This window comes from Lagopus leucura, unplaced genomic scaffold (genome assembly GCF_019238085.1).
Source record: "Lagopus leucura isolate 7727_CA_CO unplaced genomic scaffold, USGS_WTPT01 Super-Scaffold_100004, whole genome shotgun sequence".
In the NCBI taxonomy this organism is placed as follows: Eukaryota; Metazoa; Chordata; class Aves; order Galliformes; family Phasianidae; genus Lagopus; species Lagopus leucura.
Window position 1 is genome coordinate 55,305,435 of NW_024962264.1, and position 23,156 is coordinate 55,328,590.

The 23,156-nt window shown below is 40.6% G+C and overlaps 1 protein-coding gene across 1 annotated transcript; it reads left to right on the forward strand.

Annotated features, from left to right (window-relative positions):
• The first annotated feature begins 599 nt into the window (after positions 1 to 599).
• On the forward strand, positions 600 to 11,733 carry QDPR (quinoid dihydropteridine reductase). Its single transcript, XM_042871642.1, has 7 exons — positions 600 to 741; positions 845 to 937; positions 1,564 to 1,660; positions 3,202 to 3,342; positions 5,727 to 5,835; positions 7,149 to 7,232; positions 9,276 to 11,733. The coding sequence occupies exons 1-7, from the start codon at positions 655 to 657 to the stop codon at positions 9,379 to 9,381; spliced, it is 717 nt and encodes a 238-aa protein (XP_042727576.1). The 5' UTR covers positions 600 to 654; the 3' UTR covers positions 9,382 to 11,733.
• Positions 11,734 to 23,156: the final 11,423 nt, after the last annotated feature.

Sequence of the window (23,156 nt, forward strand, 5' to 3'; positions counted from 1 at the left end):
CACAGGAGACCTTACTACCCTACACCTCCCGAAAGGAGGCTGTGGGCAGGTGGGGGTAGGCCTCTTCTCCCAGGTAACGGCGGCAGGATGAGAGGGAATGGCCTTAAGTTGTGCCAGGGGAGGTTCAGGTTGGAAAATAACATAGAAAAAAATAATTGTCCTCAGGAAGGGTGGTGATGCATTGGCACAGGCTGCAAGGGAGGTGGGGGGGTCACCGACCCTGGAGGTGTTTGAGAAACGTGGAGGTGTGGCACTGAGGGGACCTGGTCGGCAGGCACGGTGCTGACAGGCTGGCGTTGGACTAAGTGATCTTACAGGTCTTTTCCAGCCGCAATGGTTCAGTGATTGTGCGTGCCCCACCCGCACACAGCCACGGCCGGGCCGGCTTCTACGGTTACTGCTACACAAGCCCCATAGATCCACTGGTCGATTAATTAATGAATGAACCCTCCCAACGTCCCCGAGGGCAGTAACACAACCCGCCGCTGGGACGTCCACACGGGGGTCCTTCCCCCGAGCTCTCGGAGGCGGGCGGAGCTCTTCCACGACAGGACCTGGCTCCGCTCCGCATGCGCAGGCGGCGCCGGGCGGCGGGGAGGGCCGGGCTGTGCTGTGCTGCGTTGCCGGGCGGGCGGCAGGTTGCTGGCGGCGAGCATGGCTGTGGCGGGCAGGGTGCTGGTGTACGGCGGTAGAGGGGCCCTGGGGTCCCAGTGCGTGCAGTACTTCAAATCCAGGAACTGGGTGCGCGCCGGGCGGGAGCGGGACGGGGTGCGGGGAGGCGGCGGCTGGGCGGCGGGGCGCTGCGTGCCCCGGGACCGGCGCTAACGGCTCTCTTGCCGCGCAGTGGGTCGCCAGCATCGACCTGTCCGAGAACGAGGAGGCCAGCGCCAGCGTGGTGGTGAGAGCCGCAGAGTCCTTCACCGAGCAGGCCGAGCAGGTGGGAGCGCGCGGGGACGGTGCCGCGGTTGCGGGCTGCAGTGGGGTCCCGTTTCCCTGCGGCGCAGGAATTACAACCAATCGCGTTACCGGCTGTGCAGGAAGAGGTGCTGTGCATCCATCAGCCTCCGCCTCGGGTACGGTGGTGCGATGCACGGATCGTGTGGTTAAGGCAGAAGTGGAAGGCAGATATTCAGCTGTTTATTCCTTGTGCTGTCATCAGAATTGTTGTGGAAGCGGCTCTGCAGATCTGGAGCTTTTTGTCCCATGTGCTTAAACGGGACAGTGTGCAGAGAGGTACCTTCGAAAAGAAATGTCTAATAATAATTTAAAAAGATGGTTTATGATGTAGGTAAAGTTGGATCTCTTGATCCTGCTCAAATCAGTTATTTCCAGTGACATCACACACTGTGTGATCTGACTGTCATCTTTAGTTATGTGGTTATTCCGAGTTAATGGATCCTCTTAGTTTTCTGCAGTTGTTTAAATTGTTTTGTGCTGTATTTTTTTCCTCTGGTTACATAGTTGAGTAACTTTAAAGCAATCTTGATATTTACTTCTTTACATTGGCATTTACTCCTTTATCTTCACAGTGGCTTCAGAGTGTTTTTATTCTGTGTTTTGAAGGTGACAGCAGAGATTGGAAAGCTGCTTGGTGAAGAGAAGGTGGATGCGATCTTATGCGTAGCAGGAGGATGGGCTGGAGGCAGTGCCAAAGCTAAATGTAAGCCTGTGCATGTCAGTTTATATGGGAATGAAATCTCAGAGGAGTTGTTAAAAATCGTGGTTATAAAAGTCTGAGATCGTCTTTCTTCCAGAGTCTGGAAGAGGATGCTAGCCTAACAGTACAGAAGAGCTCAATCACAATGCATCTTAGCTCATTTCTGAATTATTGGGGCGTGTTACATTTTTCACTGTTCTCAGAAGAGGTTTTTTTAATGCACCATTTTCTACTGGTGAATCTTGATGCACCATGTAAAGGAGTGCAATGTTATTATCTGTGAACTAACTTTTGACAAGGCAGGCAGCTTCCATAAGATAGCTACTGATAAAGCTGCAGTTGCTTGCTGCAGCTCTCTGAGCTGTTACTATATAATCCAGAGCTGATAACAACTCAACACCACTCTAGAGGACAAAAAAAAAGTCCACAGATTTACAAAACTTTTAAACATGTAATATTCGGAGAGCAATTTTTTGCTTTCCCTACTAGTACAGAAAATAATAATAATAGTGGAAAATGTGTTTTCCTCCCATTTCTCAGCTCAGACATTATAGGCAAAATTTTCACCTATGAAGAGAATGTGAGACGGCATACACAGTTTAATCAAAGCGAATGCATTTCCACAATTACATTATATTGGGTTGTAATAAATATGCACAGTATTGGAAATAAGGTAGTTGGTCATAACCCTGATTTATAGTAGTTCTTCTGGTGGGATAGCAGGGTATCTTGGAATCAAGTGGTCAGCTTACCTCACTGCGTTGCTCATACTTGTTTGTGCTGCGTTCTGAAAAGGATTCTTTCTGAACGGTGGCTAGGCATTTTTGCAGTACCTGCATGGAAAGGAGAAAAAACAATGATGAGTGCTTGAATTTGGCTTGCTTGTGAAGTTCTCCCTGGTTCTAATGGGCTGCTGAAGTAGAATTTGCTCTGTGGTATATAGAGGCACTAGGATGCACTCTTGATATAGTATAGATTAATAGATTAGTACATTTATGCCAACAGATTACTTTCACGTGTGTTGTTCTTGATTTGTGATACAATCTGGTGATAAGAAATATTTTTAACTCTTTTGTCTCTTGGAGTCTTCTTTCTGCATTCTAGTGGAGGTAACTGTATGCAGCCAGTGGGGAAGTTATGGAAAGAGAAATCATGCTGCTACAGAGTGAGAAGGAATTAATGTGTGAATTTTCAGATCCTTGACATAGATTAAAGCAGTCCTTACAAAAATTTGAAAAATTTGGAAGTCTTTGAACTGAGTATAAGCATTAATGGTGGAACTATCCAATGGTTATATATAGTATTTTTTACTTTTTATAAAAAGCAGGTAATTGCCTAGAATACACGCTGTAGAGCTGGGGTTTGACACCCAGAGATGTAAAAGATATAAATTGATATTTTACTCAATGTGTAAGTGAAAAATATCCTTTCAGATATCATTATAGTACTTTGTGTAATACTGTTGCACTATGTGCGATAGGAAGGAAACAGAATTGAGGATCCTTTTTCTTATGGTTACTGTAACTAATTATCTTTCTAATCAGCTTTGTACAAAAACTGTGATCTGATGTGGAAACAAAGTGTTTGGACATCCACTATTTCCAGTCACCTAGCCACAAAACATCTGAAAGAAGGAGGTCTCTTGACTTTGACAGGAGCTCAAGCTGCTTTATCTGGAACTCCAGGTAAAATGCCGTCGTGTATGGTAACTGCTGAGACATGAGTAGTTCTACCTCTGTGCTAATCTCAGCAGCGTTGCTCATGAAGAGTAGTTTCACTCGCCAGTTTCTTGACATCCATTACAAATGGAAATTTGCTGCTGAAATGCTTAATGTAGGTGTAATTTTACAGGTGGCAACACTGAATTTCTTGAAGCTGGAGCACAAACAGAATCAGTATTTAGTTAATAGTTGATATGCATTGGTGAAATGAACTTGGCTAATACAGGATACGGTAAAAAATAATTTGGAAAATAGTGAAGAATAAAAGTACGCAGCAAGCTGTAAGTATAGTGCTTAAAGAAAAGTTAAATCTCTTATTTGCTTTCTAAAAGTCCCTCGCTGCCCACTTTTTCTACTAGTGGTGACTCAGCTGATTCTGTTAGATGTGCTTGTCCTGTTCATGTTCTGATTCCAGTCCACCTGCGCTTCAGGCACAGATAAGCTTGTTGACCTTTAGCTTCGCCCTCCAACCTATTTAGAACAAACTTTTCTAAGTTTTTTTTTTTTTAAATCTCACTCCCATCTGCGTGGGGAAAGAAATCTGGGAACAGTTTAAAAGAAAAAGGCACACAAGTCCACAGGCAAGGAAAGTTTTTTGAGACAAATGCTTCTATTTCCCAATTTACTAATGAGACCTAACAATACTTTGATGAGACATGGCTACTAATGCTGTAAAGCACATCATAAAATTAATGAATGTTCCTGAAAGCCACATCTAAAGTGGTTCAGGAGAAATACGCTGTATTTTCTAGTTAATGATTTACCTTCTAAGTTTACAACTGCATCTGGTATGGTCTGAAGACAAAAGGCTTATTTTATGTGAATAAACAGATGCATAATTTACTGTCTACTACTGACTGACCACCTACAAATGAAATCTTGTGAACTTTGGCAAACTTTCATAATGTCTTTTGGGTCTTTTTGGGAGGTAGGGACCACAACAGAAGAATCAGTGATTTGCTTTCATGTTTTCAACTAGCAGTTTTCAATGAGTCTGGATTAAAAAAAAAAAACAAAAGAAAACCACAAAAAACGAAAAACACAGCAGTGCTTTGGGCAAACACATGCAGCTTATTAACTTCAGGAAGAATTGGGAAAGAATTGTTACTCAACTTTTGCAAATATGACTTGCTGGCTTGTTGTTTCCAGCCATTAAGGAAGGAATCCTCTTTTTCTTGTTTGCTCTTCCCGTGATTTTTTCTTTTTCTGTGTGAGAATGTTGACTTATTCAATGCAAATTGAAGAAAACTGAAAATAATACAATAGCTACAGTAAGTAGTTCAACAGTGATGATTAAGAAACATAGAAAAGGTTAAAGAAGACTTGGTATTTGGTTTACAGAAGAGGGGAATATGATAGAAGTGTAAATATTTTACAATAAAATAAAATGAGGTAGCTACTGCTGAGAGTGATTCCTCCTAATAAATGTGGATATTATACAGTGTATCTAATTGAATATAACAGAAACATTTACGTAATGCAAAATTATCTTTGTACCTTCATTGCAGAATGCTTCCTCAGGTACTTTGAAAAGGAGTTGTACAAAGATGTAGAAAGTCATCCAGTTGGAGTAGACAGAATACATTTATCTTTTTCCTATGTGCTTAATCATGTCATGTCTAGGCTGCTTGGCAGGTGTGTACCATGAGACAGCTGAGATCTGAGATAAGGAGCTGAGTAGCTCCTTATTGTCCAGCTCTTGTACTTGAGCAGTACACTGCATGCTCTCATTCCCATACATCTTACACTGCTGAGTACTGGCTGTCTAAAAAGCAGCAGTGTCCCGAAGAAGCTGGATTTACATGCAGGTTGTTTAGTTGCATTCTTCCAGGACTGGGTTTTCTGCTTGTTAGTTTTTTGTAGCTTTGTCCAGAGGGCCCGTCAGAATTAGGATGCTGCTGCAGTGAATTACTGTTCTGGAGAGAAGTGTGCTGTAGCTGCTCAGGTCCAAACCTGTAAATGCTTCAATCTTGTGCTCAAAGCTAACAGGTGATTGCTTGATTAAAGTCATTGAGTCTCTTCACACCTAGAAAACAGCAAAACTAAACTAGTAAGGTTAACTCTGTTGGTCCTTCAGGGTATGTTCTGAAGTGTTAATTAAATATGTTGAAAGCAATAAGTTTGTCAGTTCTGTAATGCTCAAAGCTTTTTTGTTGTTCCTGGATGTCTATTAGGATTTGGGTTGGGTTTGTTTTTCTTTAATTATATTTCTTTATGTTTTAAATCTGATTCTGTTCTGGCTATGGTAAGTGATTTAAAACTTATTATTAATTAAATAATGTGAGTTTGTGTCATACTACTGATGGCATTGAGAACTGTGCTTTAGTTTTCCTGTTTTTTGTTGCTAGGGATGGTTGGCTATGGCATGGCTAAAGGAGCAGTGCACCAGCTGTGTCAGAGTTTGGCTGGTGCCAATAGCGGTTTGCCATCTGGCTCTGCTGCTGTTGCTATTTTACCGTAAGTGCTTGAGTAGTTACCTCTGCCTGCATGGTTTGATTACTGCTGTAACCTGGTGTTCCACTGGTGTGGTTGTGATGTCCTGTCCCCGCTACTTCAATAGCTTAGACTGAGAAGTGTCTTGAACATACGAAAGTAGCAGTCCACAAGTTGTCCTAACAGTGAATAACTTTTTTTCTGTAGCTGTGCAAAACAGTAGTGGGTGTTGGGGTTAAAATTTGATTCAGCTTTAAACATTCTAAGGGTAGCCAGCTATTAACGTGTAACTTTTTCAGTACAGTCAGAAGATGAAAAGGACTGTTCAGCACAATTTTAGACTGAATTGTGTGATTATAGCAAAGAAAGGATTACTGGACAAGTTTTTGCTTGGATGAAGATATGAACATTTTCTACAGAAGCACCTGGGATTGATCAGTATTGAGGTTCTGCAAGAAAAAGAAATCTAGCTTGTATTTGCCTGTCATAGCTATCTTTTTGATGCTTTGAGGAAAAGTTAGTAAAAAATGAGTGGACCGGTAGGTCTTCACCATATCAAAGTCCATTGGTATTGCTGCAAGAATTATTTATCTTGCCAGCTTCATACCTGGAGCCAAAACTTAAGACTAAACAGTTCTGTATGGGTATTTGGAAAGTTGCCCAAAATCTAGCAGCATGTTTTCCTCATACGCTTACTGTTACGCACACTCCTTCAGGTCAGAAAGCAACAGTTCTGAGAGTGCTGGGATCACTAACGCAGTGTTCTGCAGAGCTTTGCAGACAGGCAGACACCAAGAACACTGCACTTTTGGCCATTCTGGATTTGCATAGGTCTCCTGTGAAACCCTATGCTTGAGTGAGTTCTTGAGAGTAATTATACCCTGTGTTGTCCCCAGCATAGCAGTAAGACAGTTCTGAAGACTTCAGCCTTTAACGTCATGAAAGTCAAAACTTACTGGTCCTGTGCACTCACTTGAGCGAGCTGCAAGTGCAGAGATTGAGGGCAATAGCAGTAGGGCGCGTGCTGTGTGATACAGATGGACAAGAATATTACTGCTACGGACTGCATGAGAGAGGCTGGGAGGGAGCTGTGTGCAAGGTTGTAGGCCTGGTGGGCTGGATGTCATCAGCAAGGCAGGGAGCTAAGGGGTTATAGGCTCTAGCCTTTGATGTACACTGAAACTGATAGTTATATGCTGTTAACATGTAGAGAAAACAAGGGAGATCTGTACTGCGTGGTATAAAATTCAAGCATATGTTACAACAATGAAAAGAAGCAGGTGGCTCTTATCAGAAACATGATGAATAAATAAAGGTTTATCTTGTTTTAATCACAGAGTTACCTTGGATACACCAGCGAACAGGAAATCAATGCCTGATGCAGATTTCAGCTCTTGGACATCCTTAGAATTCATTGCTGAGTGAGTATGCTTGTGATAACTAAGCAATTCTTACTGTCACTTTTGCTGTTGCATCTTCCTGCCTGCTCTTTCTAAATGGCTGTCATGGGTTTGGGCATTTTTTCCCATAATTTCCCTGATTCTGTAGGTCTCCAGATGACGTTGGGCCTGCAAGCTTCCTTAAATGGAAAAAATTAGCCCAGCTCCATCAACTTCAGCATCTCTACGTCAGTTGCTATGATAAGAGAGCCTTAAGCAGTTGAAATCTAAAGTAAAGGCTCTAGACAAATTAAATTGCAGATGCAGGAGTCAGTAGTTTAGCTTAAAGGTAAACTGCAAATAAGCATGTAAACTTCAACGTTGTTTATTTGTTTTGATATTTTTTATTGCCCACTTTCTGATGTGCTAATCCACTTCTTAAAGCTGGAAAAATTCCTAGTTTTGTTCAGCATAATTCAGTCAGAGGTTTTTTCTGTTTTTTTTTTTGTTTGTTTGTTTGTTTGTTTCTTCTGTTATCCACAAAGGCTGGTCCTGAATAATGTTGCAAAATGCAGAAATTTCAGCTGTAGCTTATTGGACAACAGGCTGAGACTAAAAGACTTACTGTGTCTAATTGCTCTCAGAGAAGTACTGCCTTCTGTGAGGTGATGGGGGGTAGCAAACATTCTGCTGAGGTTGGTCACATAAAAGCAGAAAAGCACGGACACAGTTGTCTTGCCTTTTTGAGGACAGATGTATCTGCCTTCACATATTGTAGAGGACAATGTGTCTTTACTCTTATAAATTTAAAAGCTTTTAAAACTGGCACTGAAATAACATTCACCTTATCACCTTATGCTGATTGCTCAGAGAGTAGTTTAGTGTTGGCATTTGATTTCTTTGTGATGTGAGGTTTTTTTTTTCAGTTGCATGTCAGAGTGGAAAAGTTTTTGGTGCAAGAAGCCCGTGCAGCTGTTCAATGTGGCTGTCTACAAGGGTCCAATCAGTTGATTTCAATTAGTTTAAAAACGTTTCCAAAAAGTTCTGTATTCTAAAAGCCCTAACATCTGTCTGTGTACAAATTAACTTTTGACTTCTAAAGATCATTTTCCTTGTGGGACAATTAGGTTGAATGTTCTGCTTTTTTTAGCTTCTAATTCTCTTAATTTTAAATCTAGCTTTGAAAACTGACATTTTCACTGGTGTTGGAGACAATAATTCCAGTGGTGTTAAACATTGGTACCATTTTCATCTCAGGAAGGATGTTTCTCGTATCGTGTCTGCATTTTGAGGTCTGCTGTATCCTGGAAACTACTCTGTCAGATGGCAGGATGTTCCAAAATGGTAGCTACTAAGTCTGCAATGACGGAAAGGTTGATGGACCTGAAAAATATTTTTTTAATTAATTTTGCTAAGAAGTGCTCTGGTGTGCTGTCCAGAATGAGCCCATCTCACTTGGCGTATTTTGGGTATCTTAGACTTTCTGTGCTTCTGCCAAGACTTCTTTTTCACACTTAAGACGCCTTGTTGGCAGAATAATGGGTTAAGAAAGAAGAACTTGAGAAGATAGGTTGAAAAGTAAGGGATGCGTGAGGAGAGAATAGGAACAGAATGCAGAGATATGGGGATGAAAAACCAATCATTTAATCTGCAACTTTTAACAGCTCCAAGGTTTACCAACCCTATTTTAGCCATGTCTGTGTTTATGATGTATGCTATAAAGGCAACTTCTGTAGCTCCTGCCTCCCCCTTTCAGTGTATTTACTTTTTCAACTTGGGCAAACCTTTGATATTTGAAACACCTGGCCTTTTCCTTTGAGATGTTCTGAAAATCCCGTGTGTGCTGTATAGGGCTTTTGATTTCTCCAGATCCCCATCTGACTGAAGTTCTGAATCTGATGATCACATTGGCAGTGTTTGACGTAATGTAAAAATTGCTACAGGGGGAAAAAAAAAAAAAAAAAAAAAAAAAAAAAGGAAAATAATTGGGCCTTTACTTTATACTTCCTGTCGATGTGTCTGATAGTGTTTTTTCTTTTTATTTTTATCCTCCCCATCCTATTTTATCTGTTTACTTAAAAATAGAACCTTTTATGACTGGATAACAGGAAAGAATCGACCGAACTCAGGGAGTCTAATCCAGGTGATAACTGCCAAAGGGAAGACTGAACTCGTTCCAGCACATCTTTGATGTCGGATGCTTAAGACTGGAACTTCAGCAAAGGAGAAGCTATGGAAAGTCTGTCTGCCAGCATAATTTGAGTGCTCATGTGTATCCAGTGATTGTAACGATGTCATTATTGGAATCAAATTTCAAGTAATATTTCTGTGCTGTCCATTGTGAGCTATCTGTGCTTATTTACCAGAAAGTATCAAGCATTTGTCTCTAAATTGAAGCTGCAGGCTTTGGAGTCTGTAGATGTCCCAAATCCTGAGCATTATATGGTCATTTCTCTGAAATGGGAATTGCATTAATGTTGTGTGATCTCATATGTAATGTTGGTTACTTTTCTCAGTCAGTGTTTCTAGCAATTTACCGTGAATCTGTCAGTTGTCTTTTCTTTCTCTGTCTGGGAATATAGCTCTACCCCTGCTACTATGTTGGCTGCAGTTATAGGAAACACTGTGATCGTATGTCCTAGTCTTCTAACACTTTTCTTCTGTATGTTCTGCTGGAGTTAGTGGAACTCTATAGGGATTAGTAACTTGAGGAGTTCCTAATTTGCCTTACAGTGTATAAACTGCTGTCAGGCCTACAGTTGTAGGATGAAACAGCAGTTTTGCCAAACGCCTTTGTGTTAGTACATAAATACTAGGAAAAAGTGTACACTTCTATTTGAACATGAATATTTTGTGCTAAATAAATATATATTGTTTTACATATTGAACTGTAATCCAAACATTTGTAATATTTTGTTAGCTGAATTTACAGTTCAGAAATGGCAAAAGAATTCATATTTGTCTTGCTTCCTTCCGATCATGCTGCGTAAAGTAGGCTTGTGTGTGATGTAGTAGGGATGCAGAAGGTCTGCTAATCATGCACAGGGGCAGGCCTTCAGATGGAGAAAATGTGTTCCTTAATCCAGCTACATTATGTGGGAAGTTTGATTGCAGAATGAAAGTATTGCTGCTGCTTCTGAGCACAGGCTTTCATGGAACCAACATGAAGGTTTTTTTGGGAACATTTTGAAAAATGAACACATGAAGTTGTATCAAACTATGTGCTTAAAAAAAAAAAAAAAGTTTATTGCATTCTGGGTTGTGTTGAGCATAGATCTACTGCCATCTATCAGGAAACATTTCCCCACTTCCCAACAGAAAAAAACTTACATGTGTCCATGCCAGTTTCAGCAGATCGGACGGCTGTGTGATTGCCTCTTATTGTATGACAGTCCCTTTACTCCTTTTGTTTTTCTGGAGAGCATGGAGGGGAAATCTGATTTCCTGTCAAATCAGTTAAGAACTGTCAAATGATGAAGCTGCTTTTGTTCTTAACTGGATGACTATCAACCATTCTGTTTGACTTGCAATTTCTTCAGGCTCAGAGTGCAGATAAAAATGGCAAGGCACTGATGAGGAATGAAACATAAGGTGTTAGATACTATTCTGGGGAACTGAAGAGTTATCATACTACACACTTACGTCATTTGAAGGCTTCTCTTTGCTAGCTAAATTTCCAAGTTGCTTTCAGTTTGCTTGTGTTGCCTTCTTGCAAATTTACTGAATTGGGTCTCAGAAGTTCCTTCAAAGAACAGATCAAACTTTGAATTGGAAACACAGCTGGGCTCAGGTGTTTTTGTAGAACATGCTGTGAGAGGAGACGGTAATGCGGTGAATGGGACTTAAGACATGAACAGAGAACCTTTTATTTGCTAGAGGCTACAAGGGCTCTTCAAGCATCTTTGAATTACAAACACATACCTTTACTTTAATGTTGTTATTAACCTGGTGAAAAAAGGCAATGGATTTTTGTCATGTGGCAATAGAATTTGAAGGTCTTAAATAACCGACCCTGAGATTATACAGGGGGAGAGATGGAAATTGTCTTGTTTTGCTGAAGAGATCAAAATATCAAAAAAAGAAAATGATATGGGATCCATTGCACAGATTATTTTCTCCATTGAAAAGATCTGGTAGTCTTGATAGGAAAACCTGGAGCAAATCTGTTGTTTATCCTTAGCTGCTTCAGGTGCCAGTGTCAGAGCTTGGAAAATGAGTGGTGTGTACGCTATGCTAGGGAGAGGGTTGCTAAGCCTGTGGGAAGGAAACCCATCAGCTGCCTCTCCCCCACACCAAGGTGTATGAATGGACCAGCGTGGGTCTAGAAGATGAAAAGCTGTGTCAGGATAGCGTTGAAAATGAAGTGTCACTAGCCCTTGGAGCTTCCAGTGCAGAGCCCTGAATCCATCAGGCACTGAACCAGCTACATGTACTGCTTTCTTTCCTAGCTAATTAAATGAGAGGTCCCAGTTACTGTAAGATTATCTGTGTAAGCTCATGAGATGCAATAAATCCTTTTTGAACGTGAATGTAACAACAGGTACATCTGCAACAGAGCTTCCCTTCTTTCACTCTTGCTTTAAGGAGGAAGAATGGTAGAAGATGCCTGTTGTACAAAAGGCGTCCACCTCGGTGTCCTCACTCAGCTTGTGCTGGGTAAGAAGTGGTGATACATCTAATAGGAAAATACAGTATGTTGGCTGTAGCAGTGGGAGAGTGGTGAAATATGCTAACTGAAATGCTTGTATTAAGCAGATTAATATACCAGTTTTATATTTAGCATAATACAGCTGGTGTCATGTTCAAAAATTCACATGTATAGAGCCGGTTTAGTAAGGCACATTTTTATACAATCTTCTGATGATGCATAATAATACTTATTGAAGAAGTGAACTCTGGAGAAAAGTAAAACCCAAATAATACCATGCAGATCAGTCCTGCTCTCATGCTCTAAGCCTCTTCATTCTTGTCCTATAGATGTAGCAATCTACCCCTTGTTCTCAGAAAAAGAATGTTTACAGATCTGAGCCAAGGTGCCTTTAAAAAGGTGAGGCAATTACATGGTACCTTCATGTATACACAGGTGGGTTACTCTGAATTGTAGCAAGCTTTGACACAGTAGCACTGGGTGTAGATATACCTCTTAAAGTATAACTTCTCCTGAATTCCTTGACAGCACGGATGGGTCCAATGTACGTAAATCTTTTTCTCCTACAGGTTTAGAAAATATCAATTTTAATAAAGAACAAGTGCAAAATAAGATTGTATGGAAGAGCATCACTGAAAATCAAAGTATCTGAGAATACTGAATAATAAGCTGTTTTAAACATTTCTAGATGAGAGGGCGAGAACTTGAGCTGCTGTTCAGGCTGAGCCCTCCATCTTGTGAACCATGATCCATGTACAGACCAGTTGCTTTACAGAAGCTTTGGATCACTGCAGGGCTGCATCTGAAATGCTTTCATGTTTCACTATGAAGTCAGTCAGTGATAAAGAATATTTAGAATTCACTTATCAACAGGTTTAACTAGTTTTTCCAAGGTGTATTTTTATGACAAAATCAGCTTTCTGCAAATTGGCTAACAACAATTGCCACAAAGTGAAGATTGAAAATTATGCTTTGCACGCAAATAAATGATCCCCCCTCAACATCATGAAATGGTTTTGAATATGATGGTATCTGAGTGAGTTAGCAGGTGCAGTTCTAAATTAACCTAAAATTGCACAGTGAAATCATTTGTTTAAATAATACATTATACTAAACCAGCACTTTTTCTTTTTCCTTCCAGTAGTGAAATGGAAAAATAGAAACCCCCACCTTAATAAAAAGTAGCCCTTATTTTTGTATTTGTTCTTCCCTTCAATGGCTGCGTGGAAAAAAAACAGATGGAGACTATAATGGTACGCAAAGATGCATCAGTCTAACCTTTGTGGTGCTGAACAATGTGAGAAAGGTAGACAGACATCTGAAAAGCATTGCAGAAGTCAGTACAGGTGTCAGCTGAGATTTAGATCCCTGTCAGACACTGTCATTCCTACAGTTCCTGAAGCACCATGCTTTAAAGGATTTGCTTCATAAATACAGCCGGTCTCCATCACAGTCTGTGATGACTCTTCTGGGTTACGATCACAGACTGCCACAGCTGGGTTGAGACTGATCTTCAAGAATGCCAGTAGAGGGCAGAAACTTCCAATACATCGGGGATATTTCTTTACTGAACATGCAACACGTTCTTTTTGTCAGGATATTAATTGTGCCACAGTCTCTATTGAGGGGTTCATCTTCCTTTCTTGCTTTATTGCCCAAATATCATGGCCTTCTGTACACTTCAGTACAAGTAGGAATGTTACATGTCCTGCATCCAGAAATTCTGAAAAGCATTCCTTCTGTTTAAAAACAAACAAGCAAACAGAAAAACCCTCAGTGATTGCTGTTCTTCCATTCCAAGAAGACAGACAAGAGGCCCAGGCTGTGAAAGGGGTCCCACATCAGAGTGGAGCATTACTGTTGATGTGTTATCAGCAAGTGCATTGTCAGTCAATATTCTGATACATAGCTTCAAGAGCTTGAACAGAGGAAGAGTGATAAAATCCTGTGCTGGGCTTAAGGATTATAAGAACCCATGAAATTTTCTATTTATCTCCTATTCCCTAAATCTGACTTCTTTTCACACAAGACCAGTATTAAACAGGTGGAACTTGCAAACAAAAAGTTAATCAGTATACAGTTTTAAATGTAAAAGTTTTAACTCCTTTACCTGCAGAATGAAAGGATAGGATTAAAAAAAAAGTAGCAAGCCATATGACTGTCATTTCTATAGCTGAATATTCATTATTCAGTGTCTCATGTAGATAAATGAACTACACTGCTAATCATAGTACTTTTCATCTATGAATTTCCTTTTAAATACAGTTACTAAATAGGTACTTCAGAATTCTTACAAATGAGAAGGATACCCAGAGACTGGAGTCCCTCAATTCTGTTCCTGCTCTGGCTACTGGTCTGCAGGAAGATTTCAAACACATCTTTACATCTGTACCTGCTGCTTTATCTCCCAGACATATAAAAGATGATTTTAAAGTGCTTTGAGATCCACAGATGAAAACTAGGACGTATGAATGAAATACAATTCTCTCTTCACAATTGCAATACCAGAAGTTGAAATTCTCAGCAAGATGTGGCTGAGTAAATAACAGAAATGCAGCCCATGCTAGATGCTTGATGCACACAACGTAACATGAAAGTTAGGTTTTTCATGTAAGACTGTACAAAAACAGCACATGGAAGAAAGGGACCTCTTTGACCTCCAAGTAAGTAAATTTTCCAGCTCATTCTTGCATGCTCAGACTCACAGTTTTTTTTCCTGCGCTTTTCATGTGAAGAGTGACCAGACCATTAAAAATGCCAGCTGTTAGTCACCTACATCTGTATTATCCCAGACATCAGGGAACAGCCACGTACACCTAAAATAAATGCCAAGGAGAGCATATGCTCTTATCACAGATTTGTATGTGTTGGAAGGGACCCTTAATTACCACCTTGTCCAACTCCCCTGCAATAAACGGGGACATCTACAAACAGATAAGTTGCTCAGAGCCCTGCTCAGCCTGACCCTGTGTGCCCTCAAGAACAGGGCACCCACCACCTCCCTAGGCAGCCCATGCCGGTCTTTCCCTATCTTCCTTTATCATAAAAACCATTTTCCTTGTAGCCAATCAAAATCTCTTTGAGTTCGAAACACTCTCCCCCTGTCCTATCACAGCAGATCTTACTAAAGAGCTACCTACTAAAGAAAGAAAGGAATCACTTCCTTTCTTACAGCACTCCTTTAGATACTGAAAGGCCGCAATAATAGCCTCATGTGTACATTGCACTAACAAAGTAGATCATCCAGCCGGCAGAGAAGAACTACTTCATGCACATTACCTGAAAAAAAATGGCTTTAATTTTTGTGAATAACAACTTTTTGTTATTATTCTTGTTTCTTATCCCAAAAACCCCCAAACTTCCTGTTTGCATGCCCATCTTCAACCAAAGCGTTATCCCACTAACCTTAACACAATCTGTGGAGTTTGTGAGTGTGGAGACCATGCTATTAGCAATATGATGCTACATAAAAGCATAAAGATGTGTGTTCTCCCCAGTCTCAGCCTTCCTGTTTTTGCTGCTACACTCTCTCAGCCCAGATTGGTTGACTGCACCATCAGGGCCACAGCTGCACTCCCCTCACAGCTGCCCCTTCCCTACACAGGACAGTAGCAGCCCCTCAGGTGCTGAGGCAGCTGTTCTCCTCGTGAAAACCTGCATTGGATTTTGATATCCCTTCTGGGGGAGGTTGCTACCAGGATCTTTCTGAACAAGGTTTGGGCCTGGAGGTTTGTTTCCAGCAGTGCTTGAGCTGGCTGGAAGGGGTTGCAGCCTGCCCCAGCCAGCTCCCTAACATGGCTGCCGTGCCCCACTGCTCTATACCTTTCCATGCTGCAGAGGCAGGGAAGAATACCACAGGAAATGGTTAAAAAAGGACTGCTTTGGGAGCCTTGTGAGGAACCAGCAAGGTGAGTTTTTGATTTTTTTTTTTTTCTTCTGGTCACAGGATGAGTTAAAGATGAAGTGGGGCTTACAGTGTATGCACCACATTACTGGTGTAGGGCATTGCTGTGCTGGTGCAGGGAAGGGTGTGAGTCACACATCACAGAAATATTCTGAATGCTGGATAAAGGGTCTGAAAGTCATGTGGAAGACATACAGAGAGGAAAGTAGGCATGCAGTTATGTATTCTCTCACAATGCTTTTTCCTATGTTTATCAGTAAGTGGAATACTGTGTGGGCTCCAGTAGCCACCAGGTGATGCAAACCGTGTGTGGAGGCACTCAGATGGCTGCGAGCTCTGACCGTAGGCCAGTGCCACCAGGGTGGTGAGAAGGTTTTTTGAGAGAGGAGGAGTGGAGTTCTCAGGCATGGCAACAATTAATTTCCTTGTGAACGTCTGATATCTTGATATCTGATGCCTTTTGAAATGCTGTTTCAATTTGAAAAACTCAAAAACTCAAAAACAAACAAAAAAAAAAGCAGAAATTGTCACCCTTGAAATACTCATGCTTCAGTTTCAGTGTGGGCTGAATTTTCAAGTGAGTATTTTTTTTGTTATTCTTCATACTTAAAATCATAGACTCATTTGGGCTGGGAAAGCCTCCATGGTCAAGTCCAGCCATCAAATTCCAAGTTTCTAACTTGCCAGAACCACTGCACTTTGGCAGATTACTTCCTTCCAGTTAGCAAATGACCAAAAACACTGGACTTCCAATGGGGGAGGGAGGGTGCCTCATGTTCTTCTGGATCAGGAGTTAAGTGGTTCCAGTTGATACTTCCCATTTGCAGAGATATCAGTTGCAGCAGCTACAATACAGTGACTTGGGTGGGCACCTTCTGGAAGACAAACTTCTGAACACTGTAGCAGATGTGAGTTATGTTCCATAGTTAAAATCATTAATTTCATCTGTTCCCTGGGGAACAGACTAGAACAGAGCAGTTGCTTTGCACAGTGCTGCATTCTGAGTTTCATGCAGGGACTGAATCTAACTAAACGTGCTGTGATTAGAATTCTTAGTGTTTAGAGGTGTATTTTTTTTTTCTGCTTAATGATTTTCATTGAGGGTGGCATTCACAGGGTAATTTTTAAGTTCAGCAGGTAAAAAAGGGTGTGATCTTAAGTAGTTTTGTTCCACTTGCTTATTGTTAAACCTATTATTCTTTGTTCCATTAACTTTTTTTATTTTTATTTTTTAATCTCATTCAAAAACATTTTATGTGAGATGTGATTCCAACTGCTGTGATTGTAGGTTGCTTTGGGTTGCTGAGCAAAGTGAAACTGCTTACAACAGAAGGTCCCTGGTGTGGGTGGCCTAACATGAGTACATTAAAGCACAGCTTATTCTAATGCAGAACAAATGTGAGTAGTACAAGGAGGTGGTGGTGATACTGCATACAAGGGTAAAGTAGATAACAGAACTGAGAAAATCAAACAGATATGAGGAAGAAGGGGGCTAATCTTCAAATCAAAGTTAGAAGTGTAACACAAGTTAGAAGTATTACACAAACACCAGTGTAATACAAGAAGCTGAGCTGTGTGACACCTCTGTTCTCCTATTGAAAAACAGAGTTCTTAAAGTTGCACTTGCAGTAAATGGCACATTTTTGTGAGAAAGTTAATAGTCGTCATACAGAAGGTTCTGTATAAAGATCTAAAAAAATCTGAACTCAAGATCAAGAGGGGGAAGAAAGCTTGGAAGAGGTAATTTTTGAGTTAGGAGTCAGATGAAGCAGGCATGAATTTTAACGAGGTGTTTTATTGTCTTTATTCTTTCTGGGTTAAGGAACCAAGACTCCAGGTGTTCTTAATACAAATGTGAAAATATCACACAGCTTGGTGTAGGGTGGCCTGAATGATTGAGCACCAGGTGGGAAGGCTGGGCCAACCTAAGGGAGCTCAGGTGCCTGCAGTGCACCTAAATGATTGAAAGGGTTGGAGCCAGGATGCACCCCTTGCCTGACCTCATTTAAAGGTTGGAAGTAGAGACAAAGGTATCTTGCTGCTGACCCCTGTGTACCTGAAGCTTTCCAAAGGTAAGCATTCTCTTTCCTTTGTGTCTGTGCCCACAGCTGTTGCGTTTGAGTATGTCCTTACTTGCTGTAGGACCTTGCTACTCTGCTTTCATCGCTGTGCTTTTCATTGTGTTACAGTTGGTCGCTCTCGCAGAGTAAGTTATTATCAGACAGAAGATATGAAGCAGTGTACTTGTAACAATTAAAAAAGAACATGATAACCCTGGATTTTTATTTCCTGAATAAACTAGGCTATTGTATGTTGTTAACTTGCCTCTTGTAGTAACACAAAGCTACCTGTAGTTTATGTGGGAGCAAGACAGTACACTGGTTTGATGGGAATGTTCTCCCCTGTACAAAAAATGAGTATGAGTCTTGTGCTCACTGTAGATTTTCATACTCATTTTCTCTCCAGCATGTCTTGATCTTTTCCAAAGTATGTGTTTTTTTTTAAAACTCTGTTTCTTACTTTTTCACTACCCATCTTCTGTGCAAAATCTCCGAGGCAGCCATGCTTTTGTGAAAATAGACTTCAGTGTTGAAAGCTGCACTGTAGGAGACTGCTGCTCCCTTGTGTTACATTTGGCTAAATCACACACTAAAGCTTTTAGCTTTTGCGGCAAAGAGAATGCGAGAAATATGGTGAAACAAAAGGCTTTAAAGATAAGTTACAGATAATAAGTTGCAGATTGAGGGTGGTCTTTGCTTTTGTTCTCTGCCTGGGTGGTGAGAGTACAGGTTTGCTAAATCCCCAGCGGGTTTTCTCCCTTTCTATCATTTTTCTGGTGTTCACATATTCTGCCCAGCCTGAGCACATTCAGTTTTTGCTAGGAAAACGTTCAAGTTTCCTTTCCGAAAGAAGGCTCTGCCCATCTCAGCTCATAGCAATCAAGGTAAGGTAAAAAACAGTCTTTCTAATTAAGTTTAAAGTATCTATGTATTAGGCTGCAAAGAAATGTGTGGTGAGCATGTCTCTTGTGATGATGTAGTTGAGTGAGATGACCCCGGCTGTGTTTCATCCAACTGAAACCAGGGCAAACAAATGCCTTTGAATTCCACATCCTTTTGCTCACATTGGGAGTTGGAATACCTATAACATCACTACAGAGATTGAAATGGGGTTCTTTTGACTATTGGCATCTTCTTCCCTGCTTTCCCAAGCAGTTACTATTGCTGTGAAGATATTAGAGGTGCAAGGAAGAGTTACAGAAAGGAATGGGGAGAGAAAGGGAGGGAATGACCGTGACTGAGATGCTGGTATCTGAAGAATTATTTGGCTAATGGGAAGAGGCATTGAAAATGGAAGATAAAGTCCACAATCAATCTGGAGCTGTAAGATAAATTCTCCTCTACAGTTTTCCACCATAGCCCTCTTCTTCCTGTGTTCTTTGTTACTTCCAGACCTGTTTTAATGACAATGCCCCCCTTTTACATCTCTTACAGCTTCTCAGTTCCCTCTGCCTCTCTTTTATTTTAAGGATGTAAGAGATGAAGTTCAGCCTGCATTTTGTTCTTCCCACTGTTCTGAAGGCATGCAGATAACAGAACCAGAATGAAATATCACACAGAGAATGGTTCTGAATGCAGCTATCAGTGCTTGCAGTGGTGATGAAACTGTCATTTCGTTCGTGTCCTAAGAAGAATGTTCTCCATTGCTCCTAGCTTGATAACAACCTGATGTTGTGAAAAGCTTTGCAGCAAGTGCAGTGAAAATGAGAATGTCCAATTTGTTGCTGCAAGCTGATCTTATCAGGTCCAGATCTGTTGTTATTTGGAATTTTTATTCAAATGCTCCCATTCATTGAAAAATCAGTTTTGGAGAAACTGAACTTGAAACTAATTTTTGGCTAATCAGGCATTTCTTGTTAAGTCAGCTGACGTATGATAAAGTAGATCTCATGGGTTTTGAAACAGATTCTAATACTGATAGTGTCACATCTAAACAACACTAAGTTGAGGAAGTCAACCTAAAACGTTTTTTTAAAGTGTATCTGTTTATACCTGAAGACCCTACAGGTCCTGACAAAACTGAGTACAGCTTTGTGGCCTCTACTGTCTCCCAGTCCATGTTTCAGACTGGAACACAGATGAGTTTTAAAGTAACCCAGATATGATAATACAGGAGTCAGAGGTCAAGGTTCAGACTGGGCTATTTACTTCATTAATTTGTTTTAACTTTTTCTAAGTAATAATGCACCTATAATCTTCTTCCCTACAATGTTTCTCAGATGCTTAAACTGGTCAGCAAGGAGTAGGACCAAAGAAATTCTGCTTGTTCACTTAATTTTTCTTTCAGTTACAGTTTCAAAGAGCATTTCAAGTTAGCATGCCTATTTTTTGTTTTGTATCTCTTGGTCTTTTAGTATTTCATGCTTAATTTTTTCCCCTAAATTTTTTTTTTCTCCTATACTGCCTGCTCTTGGATACAGTGAGCCAAAACATACAGACTTGATTTTTGGTTTATTATGTATACTTACAACTAACTACTGAGCTGCCTAGAAATTAGAATAAGGCTTCAGTCATTAGAACAACAAGGTTTTTGGAATGGTCATCTCAGTGGGACTAGAGAAGGGCAAAACATAACCCTAGCTTCAAGATGGTGCATGTTAAATTTCTGAGGAGTATTGCATGTTGCAATCATGTGTGACACAAGGTGCAAGGCTTCCTAATCCTAGGAGCTTTCTGCTTACATCAAAACAAAACAAAGCAACATTTGCTCCTTAAGAGTCTCTTTTCACCTCTGTCAATAAGGATTAAGGCTGTTTATAGACGATAAGTTCTGGCAGTGGAGATGGCTACAACCTGCCCCCCTGTTGAGGATAAACCAGGGCAATATACGTGTCTGATAGCAGATGTCAAGAGTCATGAAATTACAAATTAAAAATCATTTATGTAGGAAAGAGGTTTTGCATCTTACAACTTCTGTTCTGAAAGTGTGTCACGTGAATGCACCATCATCTGAATGCATCGTGGGAGTCAGGGGGATGGGAAAGGCTGCGTGCTGACAGTGACCGACATCCTGGGGCACGCCAAAGCCACAGCCATGTCAGGCAGGATCTTCAGCTTGGCCATTTAGCTGTCAGCCACACGATCTGCAGCTGTATGAAGCAGAGGCTAAATGCCACTGTTTCCATCCCTACGCAGAAATTCAGACACCTCAATGTAGGGGAAAAGAACAGAAAATTCAGCAGCACAGAAGTCTTTATTCAGATTGTAAGCCGTGGAGTGAGCAGCAGAGCTGAGTTCAGGTGGTGTGTCTGATGCCCTGTGTGGTTAACTGGATGGGTTTCTGAGGGTAGGGATGAGATGCAGAGGAAAGAAGAGGAGAAAAGCTGCTGTTAGAAAAACCTGATATTTAGCAAATCTTTTGCTGGAGTTAAGAATGATGGCTTACAATCATGTAAAAAACAATTTCACTTCAGATGATTAGGTAACAGGTGAAGAACATCAAAGATCTCCACCTCTAGGCCTTCAGATTACAAGCTTCTCTGTTACTTTGTCAGTAATTCTTTAATCACTGCTCCTATTACATAGCTCAGGAGGTGAGCAGCAGCATCTCCTTGCTCTGCCATGCATGGCCTTGTTACACTTGGAGAAATGTAAATTAGAGCCTGTTTTATGAAGGTGAAAGTGCCCTCTAGCACAGCCTCTGAGGCTTCATTTTCCTTCTCAAACCAGGATCCCTAAAGCATGTGAATGGACATGAAATTGCTGCAGTGACAAAGCCACCGTTACAAACAGCCTTCTAATGTAACAGTCTGCGAATCTTGTTCATCATTTCTGCAGGTGAATGGAACTGGTGGTAGTGAGGAGACAGGAGGAGGCAGTTGAAGGATGCAATGAATTAAAGAAATGCAGATGACAGCGCCAGCAGCCCTTCTGTTTGGTTCTAGCCTCTGGTTCTTCCCATTGCACGCGACAGTAACTCACTGTCTTGATCCAGACTGATCTTTTATAAACTGCTTGGTGGGAAAGGATGGGGCTGCTTATCTAGGAGTGGCTAGATTTTTTTTTTCCCCCTCTTTGTTTCTTAGAGTCCTAACAGTCTTTGTGATTTCATTCACCTCATTATTTTTTTTCTAGTTGTACTTCAGTTTCTTCTTCTTGTGCTTTGCAGAATTTGCATGAACACAGTTTTGGTTCTAGACCTTCTCAAAATGATTCAGAGAAGTCAAATCCTATTTGGATGCTACTGCTTTTAGGGAAACTCAATTTTTTCATTGCCTTGTTATCTTTATACTTAAATAAGCTGTTGTGCTCCTTATTTGGTTTTGGCAGGAATATGGTGGGGCTGCTGAATGCTGGGGCTTCTGTTATGCTACTGTGCAGTCCAGTTGCCAACAATCAGACCAACCTAACTGTTGTCCTATAGGTATGCCTTGTTAATGCAAAAAGGAGGCATAGATTTATGTATTGTGTGGCACTAATAGTATGTGGAGAGGCAAACAAATCAAGATCAGAGTACTCAGAAAATATTCAGTGGAAACTTAATTTATGTAACCTAAGGTGTATGTACTGTATTTCAAAGCAACAGTTGATGGCTGCAAACCAAAGCAAGAAGTTTTCTTTAAGGTCTCATAGAAGTTCAAGTCTGAGACAGAAGTCTTGGGCAGTGACATGATAAAATAAATACTTGAGCAAGGAAGTTCTACTGTAGCTATAGAAGTAAGATCACTCTTTGCCATATAAGCAGGCATTCTCTAAATAATTTCAATAGGATAAAACAAAGGAAGGAAACAGAAAACAGTAAGAAAGTAACTCAGGAATGATAGCTGCACACACTTGTCTTTTTTTTTTTGTGACTGAAATAATATTGTTTTTCTATAAGAAACATATATGGAAATACTCCCACTTTTTTGCCAAGAAGTGCTGAAACTTATCTGTTGAGCTAGTTATTGATTCTGAGATAGCCTTGTTATGCACATGCACATACACGCACGTATACACACATATATATATTTATTTCTTTGTTTTAAAAGATTAATGATCATTAGGGTGAGATTCCCCTCCCTTCATGGCACAGGAGGAAAACAATGATAGTGATTTATATACTGACATAGGATCTAAGTTCTTGTCTAGTCTATGATTTCTTCAGAAATACACTCTATCTGAATTTTGATAAGCAAAACTCTCTGAAATTGGAAGTAAGTCAATATTCACAAGTAGAGAGTAGGGGATTCTGGAGCTGGTTTGTTCTGTTATTTCTCAGTTTGTTCATTTGTTTTTCTATTGCCCATTTGGTTCTTTTCCTTCCTGGAAAATGAAAAAATTCTTTCTTCATAGAAAGTTTGCTCTTGCTTTGTGAAGACTGTAAGTGTAGGGAGATGAAGTTGAAGACAGTAAGTCCTAAATGCTGAAAACAT